Source organism: Agrilus planipennis, unplaced genomic scaffold, assembly GCF_000699045.2.
Source record: "Agrilus planipennis isolate EAB-ADULT unplaced genomic scaffold, Apla_2.0 scaffold400, whole genome shotgun sequence".
Classification (NCBI taxonomy): domain Eukaryota; kingdom Metazoa; phylum Arthropoda; class Insecta; order Coleoptera; family Buprestidae; genus Agrilus; species Agrilus planipennis.
In genome coordinates this window covers 88,544-104,218 of record NW_020442386.1, presented here as the reverse complement: position 1 = coordinate 104,218, position 15,675 = coordinate 88,544, and the positions used below count along the sequence as shown (strand labels likewise).

The following is a 15,675-nucleotide window of genomic DNA, read 5'->3' as shown; positions in this document are numbered from 1 at the left end:
GTTTTACTTTCATTTTCTGACAATTGTTAGGGTTAATATGCGCTAAATTGAGCTTCAGATGTTTTACTTTTATTATAATTGAATAATTCTGTATTATCTCTCCACGAAACTCTTTCGTCTCCAACAAGGATATCATTAGCAATTAACCGATTACGTACTAATTTCATGAGGTGATATATGTGATAATTAAAATAAAATTTTTGATCCTCAATAAAAAGATAAGGCTGGGACTGGGACACCTAGCACTTTTATAGCTTGACAATTTGTAGATGCCTGGTCGCATACTGTACCTGAATTATCTGTGTCGGTCGGGCGATCCCTTATCGTTGATTCCAAAAGGCGGGTCTGTTTCAATAGATGTCCTGTTTAATCGACTCGTTATGCGTTACCGTCAACTCACCGAACAGTGCCCTTTTTTGACATACGAACAGGTCTGTTAATGTTGATTTGTCCTGTGCGGTTTTGAAAATTTCCTGGTACAGTTGGTTGTTAGGTTTTTTCCAAGCAAAAGCCCCACGCATTAGTTCGGCAGCTTGATCGCAGGTTGTGGCTTTGGTCTTTACGCCTTGCCACCATATCACCGCAACACCTGTTAATAGCAGTGATAGTCCAGTTAGGATATCGTCGTCGTTTATCTTGATGAAGATGAAAGCAACGTTTATAAACTCCTCTACCAGCGGTGGATCACGTGAGCCTGCGCATCGCGCGGTGCATTGTGCGAAGCTGGCCTGTGGTGCCCCATTGGTCGGTTGTAGTTGGGTCATAAGCCGAGCGAATTGTTCCTCCGTGAGGGTTGCCATTGTCGGGTTTAATGTCGGGCTTCTCCTTGGTGCAGCCGTTGTTCCGCTAATTTTTATACCTACGCTCGCGTCTGCATTTTCACCAGCCACACGTTGTTGGGCGTCAAAATTGTAATGAGAATGTTCTTCGTTTCACGGTAAAGTTTATCGAAACGTTCATAAATCTAAAATTAACAAAAAAACACAAGAAAGAAAAAACTTAAAACTATGTGTGAGTCTGCGACTGCGCACTAACAACGGTTTTACAAGTCCGAGAATACTAAGGTAAACTGTCTAAATTTCACTACCGCACTTGGTGGTTCCTGTGGCCTGGGTTCCGTAAAAGAAAACTCCGTTGTTGTGTTTGGAATACGGTCCTCCCTCAGTAGAGCAGCTCTAATGTTCCTAAGGAATGCTTTTAGAGTGCGGCCAAGATGAGAACTGCTATTTCTGGCCGGGGCATCTCCTTTTATTCATGTCTGGCGTGAAGAGGTTGTCGAGTGCCCAGAGGGTGGTTTTCAGAAGTGGGGGAGCGGTGGAGATCGAACGTACAGGTCTTGAGTGACGCCGTCTATGAGGTAGTATGACGCGTAGGAGAAATGCTGGGGTTGCAAGCGCGCCAAAATGCATTTTTTAAAATGGTCCGCGTTACTAGTACCTACAATCTATTTCATAATTGACTTCTTCGCAAGTATTGCTTCATGTAATGTTAGACTATGGTTTGAAGATAGTAACGGCGTTTCATATTCACATGATGGTGAAATAGATATGCAATTTGTTGTATGATTTTGATTATTTGTACTATCACTACTATCATGCAAAGAAATGTTTGTTAAAGCATTACTTAATAATCTACGCTTGCGTCCATTTGGATCTCCAGAGAAACTACTTTTATCAAAGTGCTTTGAATACAATCTTTTTTCTTTAAACCAGGTAGTTTATTACTCAACGATGTCTACAAGGTTTCAACAACTGCCCAGCGGTTTTTTAATTAAGATAATAGCTTATTAATTAATTAAACTAACCAATAGTCTTAGGGACTGAGTACGCAACGTCCCTTTGTACTTCTTCGTTCCTTCAACCCCTTAACCATTACAAACAGCCGTTGTTTCCTCCTCTGACCGAAGCCACGCCAACTCAAGAATGTTTCTCGCTCCAGGCTTGAGACATCTTTTAAGTGCATTCAAATTCGCACAATTGTGGAACTCGATTAACCTGTAAACCTCCTTTCCTACTCCACAACCTCCTTCTTCTTCCTCCCCAGCCAATACTCTTATCTCCTTTTCGTTTTTAAGAGGAAAAACAAGATCCGTCGTCTGTGGCAACGACACCGTGATCCCGCACACCGTGCCGAACTAAACGCCCTTCAACGAGAACTCAAAACTCGCCTCACCGAATTTCGTCGTGCAGCCTTTGACTATTATGACGCTCAGGTAGAAACACATCCCCTAAGCACTTGTAAAGTGATTCTTTGTCTTCAAAACAGAGCTCTCTATCTTCCTCCACTAAAACAGAACGTCTCCGCCTACCCTTCAGACTCTATGCCTCCAGAGCTCCACCTAATCCAGTGGACTTTGCCGACTTTTGAGAGCGTACCAAAGTCGTCTCCCGAAACTTAGTCCCCTCGGATTCAACTTCAAACACACTACCCCTCATGGTGAGCGGGGGAGTAGGTAAACAGCACCAATGACGTAACACTTGGTAATATTATGCCTATAAACAACTGATCAATAACCGTATTACATTGGATGAGTCGACTGTCAAGCAGCTTACGCCCTCCGTTAGTAGAACCATGAGTAAATCTATCCTTCCTATAAATAGTGTAATATTTTAGGCCCAACTCAGAATTTAATATAGCTGAATGCAAATTTGTTTCAGTGAGTGCAGTAACAGTAGGCTGAGGAACAAGTAAATTAATATTGTTTTTTAGTGTGGGTAGCTTAGTACGCAAGCCATTTACGTTTTGGTAATAAATGGTAAACTTATTCAGTTTTTTGATATATCGCTGAAAGTAGATTTGTTAGGTTTCTTAATGTCTTTTAGCTGTATGGTTGAAACAAACACAAATAAATCGGACAATTTTTTTCTCTTCTGAGCTCTGTTCGTTGAAGACTTTGGCCTCTTGCTTCAGTTGTTTATATAGTTGTCTTTGCTTTTTTTGTCAAATCCATGGACACCGATACACCATCAGGTAATTTATGCCATCCGCTGAGTACGGAATTTACATCGATACTGCTGCATCATAGTGACAACAATAGGCCTGGTCTTGTTTTCAGTTACCTTATCCAATCTTTTGACGTTTGAGGATGTCAGCGTTGTATCAAGTTTAAATAAGGAGAACAACTTTTGTACCTCATCCAGGTCTTTTGGTTTTTCCTTCGCCAACTCTTCAGACACACCAAATACAAGCTCATTCATGATGCGTCGAAAGGAGTCTTTTAGTTCTCAAAGCATATCTCTAACAGTGTCTCTGTCAGGTTGCACACTAGATGTACCAGATGGGAGTCTTGCATTCTTTAACTGTTGAACGTCCTGTTGCATTTTGGTAATCTCACTATTTATGGCTCCAACCTGTGAGAAGTCTAATTTTATCTTCTTTATATACTTCTTTTTGGCTGCAACATCCATTTTTAATACAGTTAAGGATGAGACAGCCTCACCTACTTTATCAACTGATGATCGCAGTGCCTTCGCAGATTCAGCTAATGATGGGTTTACACCCCCATTTTCACTGAAAATGGAACATCGATAAAGCATCATTGGCTTTTTCTTTTTAAATTCAAGTATTTTTTATTGATATTTATTTTTGTATTTTTAAGTTTTTTTTTAGTATAAGTATGTATGATATAAAGATGACTTATTTCCTTTCTAGAAATAATTTCATAGATGTGAATGTGATGGTGAAATTTATTAATGCTTCTTCAATAGTCCCTTTGTCAGTTTTTCTTCGTTTTGGCCACTACTGTTCATCGACTTGTCGAACATCCTGGATCATCGAATATTTCTTCTATAATAATATTGGCTGGATGTCATTCAAATTATAGATTTTTGTATGTCGACGTGGGCGTCTATGGAATATCATCAGATTCAACTATATCATCAAAAACTGGTCTATAATCAGTTAGACATTCCTCCGGATCGACTATTAAGGGGATTTGATACAATTACTCCCTTAGTTATTGTTAGTGGCTAAAGATCTGGGATATCTAAATATTTGATGTGGTCACATGATGGGAATTTTTCATCCCCTTTAACGCAATTATTTCCCTCACATTCACTGGTTATTGTCGGTGGCGAAGGATTTGGGATGTATTGTTCTAGAAAGTCATCCAGTTTTTTTTCTTTTAACCAGGTTTCATATAAGCTGATGAAATTATATTCTTCAACAATATCCCAAAAATCCCTACCCTTATTCCATACTCCAGCACAACTCCTAGAAATAAACTTCCGATTTTCCGTTACTTCTACCGATTCTGGCAGAACAACCCCTTCCGACTCTTCCCCGCTTCTACTTGACATATTCCTCTTAACACACTGAGCAACTTGTTTCCTCCACATTCACTGGTTAACTTGTTACCCTCAAAGGGAAATTGCCTCCACTTCTGCCGTTTTTTCGTAAAATTTGAACGCGTTGACATTTACTATTAATTTCAAATATCCAATTTTCATTATATGTACTCTTTCTTTTTCTTGCCACATTATTGTTTACATCCACTTTTGGATGGATATCTACTTCTCTTTTTGTATGGTCATCGTCTCTGTATATATCTCATATAAAATAATTAATATTTTTATTTTTTTCAGTTTATCCAGTTTCATCTCTAAGCTATCAACTCCACATATCGCCACGTTGTATTTTCCAAACTTAACTCTCAGTTTGTTCGGATCCAACTGCAAACTGTTTTCCATTCTGTTGATAAATTCCTTCATATCAATGGTCTCCCGTGGGTTAATACTTCTGACAATGTTATTCCTTCTCTCCCTACTCTCCTTTAATTCATATTTCAGATGGTCCTCTGAGATTGGTAGAGGACTTCTGCTGCGGTTTTGGTTTTCGTTGCCTGCTGCTGGTGTTTAAGTCTCTATTGTTAATATTATTATGTTCCTGAGTAGTATAAGATAACCGATTCTGGCACACAGAAGTACCTACAGGTCGGACGAGCGAAGCTGGCGAGCGGTCGCGCTGGTATTTACCCATTTATGGCATATTTGGGTAAATCACTCGGAATTGATACGCAAATAAGCTTTCAGCTTTAACATTTAAACAGCTTATAATATAATCAAGGTCAAATGTTTAGAACGTTGAGGATTGAAAACAAATAGTATGTTGTTAAAGGAAATCTATATTAAAATGCACTATACAATATTGATTAAAAATATTCCAGTTTCATTACAATTCATTACACGAACCACATTTATATGCAACAAAAAATCTTACATTACTTAGAAACTACTATATTACCATTCAAACACAAGATTAAGGAGAAAAAAGTCCCCCTAACCTTCTGTGGTCTCCGCATCTCTCCTTATAGCCACCCTATCCACCCAAATGTAGAAATTGTGAAAGCCTTAACAAATATTTAATTTAATTTTAACAATTATGCCAAAAGATCAATTTAGAAACATTTTAACTATCATTATAAGTTACAATTACATAATATAACGTAAAGTATAAACAAGATACCTGTAAAAGAAAGGCAAGAAAATAAGTAAAATACCTGTATGAGAAAACAAAAATATCTGTAAAGAACAACAAATGAAATTTATAAATCTTTTATTTAAATACAATAAAAAGCAAACAATACGATGTCCTCATTGTTATTCGATTACCTGAAAGCGAATAGTGCAATTACAAGGACTAACGACAAATACTAATAGCTTTATTAGAGAAGATTGGAAAGATTTCGCCAATGCAAGCTGGGCAGTCGCCTATTGCTCTTATTCCAGATAACCCATTGTACCCGGTCGAAAAGGAAGTAACGCTAGAATAGAGTCGCGAAAAGTGTATAAGACACTTTTGAGATCAATTAATAAGCTAAGGCCAAGGGAACTTTTTCGTCCTTCCACAAGGCTGAGAAGAGAATAGAGCACGATAACGAAACATTGAATCATGTAGAAGACGTAGGGTAAATGTGAAGTAAGAATATGCATTAAGTTAAGCGAAAAGGTAAGCAAGAGACATGTTAGACTACACTACAACTACTAAACGAGTTAGTACCACTACATCATACAAAAAAAAAATAAAAACATCTACAATCAACTATTACTTCAAACAAAATGAACAAAAATAAGCATGCAAAATAAAAACTAAATCAAATTAACTACAAGAAAAAACAAAAAACATGCAATATAAAAAGATTAATTTGAATTAGAATCAAGTTAATGAATTCTACAAGATAGAGCATACAAGATAAAGAACTATTTCAACTACGGGGTCATCTTTGTCTTCTCCAACGTCGATCTGAAACAGATACGGTGGTAAAAGATTAATAAAGAGCAATTAAAATTAATTATATCAAGTATTCTCACCGTAATTAACTGTAAAACGTAACGTTCCAAAGTTTACAAGTGTGAAAAGCAAACCATCTCGAGGAGGAACATCGTAGCAGAGAATTTGTTATTTCAGTGGAATTCAAATAAATATCCAGTTGCTCCCACTTATGGGTTGAAAATTATAACATAATATTCAAGTTATCTGAAATAATATTTATTGACTTATTGTACCTCTTTCATTGAAAACAGCACACACGTGGCGTGGTTTACTTGATTTTGTTTACTATCAATATGAAATGAGTTCATCGTTATCGTCTTGGTCGAGAGTGCTAAAAAGTAATCTACTTGCCTTACCTACAACATCCAATAATCTTCGTTTAAAATAATTCGAAGTTGTCTGTATTCTGTCGAATCTGTCGGAGAATACGTAGCGTGGCGTTTACTGCGCCATTTGTAGTATTTTCTAAAATCTTCGTTTATTTTGTCGAATGGTCTTTAGACTATTTAATAGTTCATATATGTGGTTAGATGATTTATTTAATTATTAAGGTAGTTTTTTTAATAGATGATTTAACTTATTAGTGTTACTGGTTTTTATATTTAGTCTGGCGAGGGTTGCAACATAATTAAACATTACTTTATTTATTTTGCTAATGTTTTTCCTGCCATGTTGATTTCGATGCGTGACAAAGCATCAGCGTTACTATTCTTTTACCTTTTTTATAGTGTATTTTGTAGACATATTCTAATAAAGACGCCACCTAACGAGCCTCGAATTAGATTCCTTTAGTGAAAATAACTATTGCAATGGTATATGGTCGGAGTTCCTTTTGTATCGTCGAGTAATTACACTCGGCAGGGTTGATGATCCTGAATGCGTCAGGTACTGGCAAAGGGCTACCGATTGTATCTTGACTCAAAACAACTCCTACAGTATTGTTAAAAGCGTCTGCAATGACGACAAATGGTTTCGAAAAGTTGGGATATTTTAATATAGGATCATTACAGAGAATTTCTTTACTTTGTTTGAAGGCGTCCACATAGTCTTGGTGTTAATTCATTGTTTTCTACCTTTTTTAAACATTTTGTTAGAGGATTTACTATTATCGCGAATTTCTTAATAAAGTGTTTATAATTTCCCAACAAGTCTAGGAAACCCTTAATTTCTCTCGCGGTCTTAGGGAAGGGGAAATATTTATTTACTTCTATTTTTATTAGGTTAGGTGTGACACCTTCTGATGTAACCACGTGACCTAGGAATTCTACCTTCTTACGGAGAAATTCTGATTTGTCTAATTGAATCTTTATGCGTACCTGTCTAAGCCTATTAAAAACAGTGTCTAAATTTTGAATATGTTATTTAAGTGACGTGCTAAATACTATAATATATAGCGATTTTTCTTCTCATTTTTTTATTGTTAGCGAAAAAGGACTTTTTCTTTGTTATTTTCAAAAGCAAGGTATTTGCCAAAAAACAGTTTAATACTAATTATCTCTATTAGAAATTCCTAAAATGGATAGAAAAGAAAATAGGAAACTGGCCTTTTTTTGTAGATGTTTCGTTAGACTCATCCTTCATTTTGTCTAACTTTTTTTTCAAAGATTCTTCCAATTCTTGTTTATCCCTTGGTGATGTTGTTATTGCTTCCTTAGTAGGTTTTCTGCCGCGGTTACTGTGCTTTTTTCTTTTAACAGGAACGGGACATATTTGATGTCGTGTTATGAAACTGTTTCCAGTTTAATTAGCATAAGTGGTCTTTGTTTTTGAGAACAAATGAAATTTTCATCTGCAAATGTAGCAGGCGGAAGTAGCTTACTATATGGATCAATTTACGTCAAGCAGACAACCAAAAATAAATGATGTCGTGAATTTTGTTTATACCCTGGTCAGTTATACTTCCAGTAGGCGAGGATGTGTACACCCAATTTTTTTTTCGTATGATGCCTTATTGCTGAGTTATGAGCTTTTAAAGATTTACTAAGAATGAAGTCATGAATTTCTGGTTGCTTATTATCTGTATCAATTAATTGGTAAAAAAAAAACTAAAAAGTATTGTTTCTTATAGTAAAAAAGTTTTCATTTTTTTTGTCGAATTGTAAATTTGATTTTTTTTATATATAGCAAACCGGAAGCGAAAATTTTAAATCGATGTTTGAGTAACTTCGACACTTTTTTTTAATTTTTTTTAACTTGAATTAAAGCCTTAAATGTACTAATGCTTCACAAAAAAAATAAAACATGATCGCTAATAGTTTAATACTTAGAACACATATAGCACATACACATAGCTATGAGCACTTTCTAAGCGCTCGGGTTTATACGCTAACATGCTAAAATACTATGCTATTAATATTTTATTCCTTCATTCTAATATGCAAAAATATACAAATGAACGATTTCTTTCATTCTTCACAAAAAAATTAGAACCTGATCGCCAATAGTTTGACTTAGAGCGGTTTTATTAATTGAGATTGAAACAGTATTAATGAAAATAAAGAGATTTATTTTGTAATTTTTACAATATTACTATTTGCACTAGCACTTACTCTCTTTACACATAAGCCCTCGTTAGTTGGAAGAAAAGCATGCAGTTGTTTAATTCTTGGAACGGTGATAGCGGAAGCGAAACGGACTCGTAGAAAATCTCGCTCTTGTTGAATACATTTCTTCGAGCAGTAGTAAATAGATGTTTCAGTCAATGATGACTTGACTCATTCATATAATCTTATAGGTGTAGTGATAGCGTTATTCGTAGACTGTAAGCTTGCACGGGTTGCCAAACGTTTAAGGCTTCCCACAAGACCATCACATAGCCGTTTTCCATGAGTGGTGGCATGGAAATGTAACTGTGCGTCTTTCTTAAAGTTTGTAGTAAAATAGGTTCACAAAATTGAACCTATTCTTAAAATGTTGGGAAGCTCTATCTGTGATGTATTTCATGACAGAAACCGCAATTCTGTGCTCATCAAAGTTCTGGTGCAGTATTTTTTGAAAAGCGTAAAATGTAGCAGTATCATGCTTTAAATTGTCCGAAATCAATGATGATGCTTCCATATTTAATGTCATTTTCATCTTTATAATTATGAACATATGTCAAAAGTGTAGCTTGATCATTATTCCAATGAAATAATTGGACATCATCTTGTACGACAAAACTACAATTTTCGGCAAAATCACATTGAACGAGAATTTCGCCTTCGTAGATGGTTTCCTTTTTAAAATAAAGCGCTTGTTGTTCAGCGATATGAGCATGCGGCTTCAAAATGTCCAAAGCGTTAAACAAATAATCAACAAAATCATCAGTAGAAAGCACTTGGGTGGCTATCGTGAAGCGGTCTGTACCTTCCCATTTTTCAAACTAATATTTGTCACTTGATTTTCATCAAATACCATTTTTAAATGATCACGTATTCCGCTAAAACCAGGACAGGAAGAGCAACTCTCATTTGCAGATTTTGCTGTCTTTGTAGACATTAAATGATATTTTCGGTGTTGGATTGGCACACGTCATTATTTGTAGGCACTTTTATAGGATAAAAGATGCGTGGTAGTTCCAGATGTTAGATTGACTACGTCTCCTCCTCTCAACATTAATTTGACATTCTGGTAATTCATACATACACATACCATATGTGTTCCAAAGTCTCCAGTGAAGACGCATTATTTGTGTCTTAAAGTAAAAAACTTTGTTAAGCCAACTTTTACGTTTAGATATTCTATTTTGAACTTTTGATAAAGTTCATATATATTGCATATCAGAAGTTGTTTTTGTACATGCGTTCTTTTTCCATCTTCTAATTTAATGGATACAAAATATTTTTTGCCTGACATCATTTGACTGATATCTTCGCGAAGATAATAATCTTTTACCAAGCTGTTCTACCAGTTGCTTTGCCTTTTTTGCCGTAGGGATATTCCGAATTCTTGAGCCAGTTTATTTTCACTCCAGGATTTCGGTGCAATTGATTGGATGTGGAAGTGGAGGGATTATTGAACTTTTCTTTGAGCTGATTCAAAATTTCTTCGTTTTTCATTGATTCGTCTGTCTGCGTTGAATGTGTTGGTACTTGTCTTCCGGAATGAAAGCTTAATCTTTGGTAGTTTGTGAATATCTGATGCCTGACTTGATTGTGACTGGATAATATTGGCCTCTAAAAGGGATTCACGCAACAGCCGTTTCCTGCACGACTCACACACATAAACATCAGGCAAAGTTGTCCACTTTTCACTTAATGTTTTGGATATTTTTCTAATTTTCACACGTTTTTTATGACGAGTCAAGAGGAACGGATTAAAACACCGATCACCGTAGGGAGCCATATTAAAACAATTAGGAAATAGTAAAGCGTCCAGTTCATGAGCGAGTTTCAACTAAAAATAACGGATTTTTACACATTACTGAGACAGTTCGGCGTCATATAGCTGTCTCTTTTTAGCAAGTAACGACAATTAGTATTGTATTTGTTAGTGACACTTTTTATAGCTACGAGATGGCGTTACTGGTGAAAGTTAATAAAATTAAAAAAAAAAGTGTCGAAGTTACTCAAACATCGATTTAAAATTTTCACTTCCGGTTTGCTATACGTAAAAAAATTAAAATTTAGAATTCGACAAAAAAAAAATAAAAACTTTTTTACTATATGAAACAATACTTCATTTTTAGTAAATTTCTAAAAGCTGATCTTGGTAATAAAGCATCACACGAAAAAAACAAATGGGTGTACACATCCTCGTCTACCAGAAGTATAACTGACCTGAGTATAAACAAAATTCACGACCGTATTTATTTTGGTTCTCCGCTTGACGTGAAGTGCCCGATATATATGTGACCTTTTTTTTTGTTTTCGTGGAAGAGGGAAAATCTTCAAAATACACCCAGCCATCCGTACGACTGGGTAGTGTGGGATTCCCGAGGAAGATGTCCTCGGACCTACCGCCTAAAACCCCGCTACCTCAGGCCGTTATAGGATCAATTAAGGTCCCCTTCAGCCAATTGTTGTTCAGAGTTTTGTGTTTTTAAGAATGCGTTGGTGTGTGTGTGTTTGTGTGTTGTGTTTGTGTGTTTNTTGTTGAGGTTAGATTTTTTCGGTGGCATTCGACTGAAAATAATAATTTAAACGTTGAAATATTGAAAAAAAAACTGAAAAACATGCTATTATAGCGCATTGAAACAGCAATATATATAATAATATAACTACGGATAATACTTACATGTATATAGTTTAATTAGAGTTTTGAGCAACGAAGCACTAATAATTAAAAAGCAGGAATAATTTCACTGTATTATATTCACCATAATATGAATTTAATTTATACTTCAGTCTAAGCAACACGTGGCTGGCTATGCTAACACCAGAAATTGAAAAAGTAAAATTCACTGTATTTCGTTTACTACAAAATAAATTTAACCTATACTTTAGTCTCAGCAACATGTGGTGGTTATGCTATTAAAATTGTAACTTATATGAAACATTTGGAAGTTTGACATAGCGCCATCTATTGAATATTGCGATCATAAATTGAGATGTAAGCTATCCTATCTTTCAAGTTGGCTCAAACTGCACACGGTGTACAAATTTGATTAAAATCGGTGAAGTAATTTAGGAGTCAATCGCGGACAAACAACGTGACACGTAATTTATATATATTAAGATTAGACCATGCGGCGTGCTTACGGTAGCAATGACTATGACTAAGTAAGTGGGGTGGTGAAGATGAATGACAAAAACAATTGGAGCATTGTGCCCGTATGAATGACGTTAATCGCGAATAAGCATAAACTTGAAACATACCTATACCATACCATGAGAATGATCGACATTAATAATCATTGAAAGATTAAAGAATATACAGTACGCCACAATTTCGTACAGGTATGTATAGGATTGTGTCTGTACCGGAATTTCATCTGTTGTTTTTATTTTGTTTAATTTTATTTGTGAAACTTAATTTTTTGTTTTCTTCATGAAATATATCTGAAAATTCTCTACAGAGTTAGCCTGTTTTTCAAAGTTTTCTGATATATTTTGCTTAATATAGGATTGGTTATTTGCTTGTGTTTGTAAACTATAGAAACTTTCGTTAACAGGATGTTCATTATCAATTTCATGGAGTTCTTCGGAAATAAAATTACGAGGACCGCTAGCCTTAAAAGTATTAGAAGGAGCATAATGAAATTGACTTCTAATTGTAGAATCCACCAGGAAAGGATTAGGATGAGGATTAGGAACGAGGAAGGGTTAATGACCAAATTTAACGATAATTTTAAACCTGCGAAACAAGGTGGTGATTCACGACTAGTGTCATATACCCACGTATTATGTCATTTGCGAGATTCTTTTAAACACGTCACTACTTGGGGAGTTCTTATCGAAAAACGGCGTCGAAGGGGATTCGGATCCAAATAGTAGCTAGCATTTAAACAATCAAATAGGTCATTTAATTTTGTACAAAAACCCGCGGCCAACATAAATGCAGGTTTGCGTAATACTCCGGTCATTAATACTACGATGCTCTAAAAACTTGAACCGCGAGTTTTACTTTCATTTTCTGACAATTGTTAGGGTTAATATGCGCTAAATTGAGCTTCAGATGTTTTACTTTTATTATAATTGAATAATTCTGTATTATCTCTCCACGAAACTCTTTCGTCTCCAACAAGGATATCATTAGCAATTAACCGATTACGTACTAATTTCATGAGGTGATATATGTGATAATTAAAATAAAATTTTTGATCCTCAATAAAAAGATAAGGCTGGGACTGGGACACCTAGCACTTTTATAGCTTGACAATTTGTAGATGCCTGGTCGCATACTGTACCTGAATTATCTGTGTCGGTCGGGCGATCCCTTATCGTTGATTCCAAAAGGCGGGTCTGTTTCAATAGATGTCCTGTTTAATCGACTCGTTATGCGTTACCGTCAACTCACCGAACAGTGCCCTTTTTTGACATACGAACAGGTCTGTTAATGTTGATTTGTCCTGTGCGGTTTTGAAAATTTCCTGGTACAGTTGGTTGTTAGGTTTTTTCCAAGCAAAAGCCCCACGCATTAGTTCGGCAGCTTGATCGCAGGTTGTGGCTTTGGTCTTTACGCCTTGCCACCATATCACCGCAACACCTGTTAATAGCAGTGATAGTCCAGTTAGGATATCGTCGTCGTTTATCTTGATGAAGATGAAAGCAACGTTTATAAACTCCTCTACCAGCGGTGGATCACGTGAGCCTGCGCATCGCGCGGTGCATTGTGCGAAGCTGGCCTGTGGTGCCCCATTGGTCGGTTGTAGTTGGGTCATAAGCCGAGCGAATTGTTCCTCCGTGAGGGTTGCCATTGTCGGGTTTAATGTCGGGCTTCTCCTTGGTGCAGCCGTTGTTCCGCTAATTTTTATACCTACGCTCGCGTCTGCATTTTCACCAGCCACACGTTGTTGGGCGTCAAAATTGTAATGAGAATGTTCTTCGTTTCACGGTAAAGTTTATCGAAACGTTCATAAATCTAAAATTAACAAAAAAACACAAGAAAGAAAAAACTTAAAACTATGTGTGAGTCTGCGACTGCGCACTAACAACGGTTTTACAAGTCCGAGAATACTAAGGTAAACTGTCTAAATTTCACTACCGCACTTGGTGGTTCCTGTGGCCTGGGTTCCGTAAAAGAAAACTCCGTTGTTGTGTTTGGAATACGGTCCTCCCTCAGTAGAGCAGCTCTAATGTTCCTAAGGAATGCTTTTAGAGTGCGGCCAAGATGAGAACTGCTATTTCTGGCCGGGGCATCTCCTTTTATTCATGTCTGGCGTGAAGAGGTTGTCGAGTGCCCAGAGGGTGGTTTTCAGAAGTGGGGGAGCGGTGGAGATCGAACGTACAGGTCTTGAGTGACGCCGTCTATGAGGTAGTATGACGCGTAGGAGAAATGCTGGGGTTGCAAGCGCGCCAAAATGCATTTTTTAAAATGGTCCGCGTTACTAGTACCTACAATCTATTTCATAATTGACTTCTTCGCAAGTATTGCTTCATGTAATGTTAGACTATGGTTTGAAGATAGTAACGGCGTTTCATATTCACATGATGGTGAAATAGATATGCAATTTGTTGTATGATTTTGATTATTTGTACTATCACTACTATCATGCAAAGAAATGTTTGTTAAAGCATTACTTAATAATCTACGCTTGCGTCCATTTGGATCTCCAGAGAAACTACTTTTATCAAAGTGCTTTGAATACAATCTTTTTTCTTTAAACCAGGTAGTTTATTACTCAACGATGTCTACAAGGTTTCAACAACTGCCCAGCGGTTTTTTAATTAAGATAATAGCTTATTAATTAATTAAACTAACCAATAGTCTTAGGGACTGAGTACGCAACGTCCCTTTGTACTTCTTCGTTCCTTCAACCCCTTAACCATTACAAACAGCCGTTGTTTCCTCCTCTGACCGAAGCCACGCCAACTCAAGAATGTTTCTCGCTCCAGGCTTGAGACATCTTTTAAGTGCATTCAAATTCGCACAATTGTGGAACTCGATTAACCTGTAAACCTCCTTTCCTACTCCACAACCTCCTTCTTCTTCCTCCCCAGCCAATACTCTTATCTCCTTTTCGTTTTTAAGAGGAAAAACAAGATCCGTCGTCTGTGGCAACGACACCGTGATCCCGCACACCGTGCCGAACTAAACGCCCTTCAACGAGAACTCAAAACTCGCCTCACCGAATTTCGTCGTGCAGCCTTTGACTATTATGACGCTCAGGTAGAAACACATCCCCTAAGCACTTGTAAAGTGATTCTTTGTCTTCAAAACAGAGCTCTCTATCTTCCTCCACTAAAACAGAACGTCTCCGCCTACCCTTCAGACTCTATGCCTCCAGAGCTCCACCTAATCCAGTGGACTTTGCCGACTTTTGAGAGCGTACCAAAGTCGTCTCCCGAAACTTAGTCCCCTCGGATTCAACTTCAAACACACTACCCCTCATGGTGAGCGGGGGAGTAGGTAAACAGCACCAATGACGTAACACTTGGTAATATTATGCCTATAAACAACTGATCAATAACCGTATTACATTGGATGAGTCGACTGTCAAGCAGCTTACGCCCTCCGTTAGTAGAACCATGAGTAAATCTATCCTTCCTATAAATAGTGTAATATTTTAGGCCCAACTCAGAATTTAATATAGCTGAATGCAAATTTGTTTCAGTGAGTGCAGTAACAGTAGGCTGAGGAACAAGTAAATTAATATTGTTTTTTAGTGTGGGTAGCTTAGTACGCAAGCCATTTACGTTTTGGTAATAAATGGTAAACTTATTCAGTTTTTTGATATATCGCTGAAAGTAGATTTGTTAGGTTTCTTAATGTCTTTTAGCTGTATGGTTGAAACAAACACAAATAAATCGGACAATTTTTTTCTCT

At 36.7% G+C, this 15,675-nt stretch overlaps 1 protein-coding gene across 1 annotated transcript; it reads right to left on the bottom strand.

Moving 5' to 3' along the window:
* Window positions 1–400: 400 nt before the first annotated feature.
* LOC108742775 (activity-regulated cytoskeleton associated protein 2-like) lies at window positions 401–800 on the bottom strand (the record flags this gene model as incomplete). Its single annotated transcript, XM_018478091.1, has 1 exon — window positions 401–800. A coding segment is annotated over exon 1 (400 nt), but the record flags the coding sequence as incomplete, so codon positions are not given.
* Window positions 801–15,675: the final 14,875 nt, after the last annotated feature.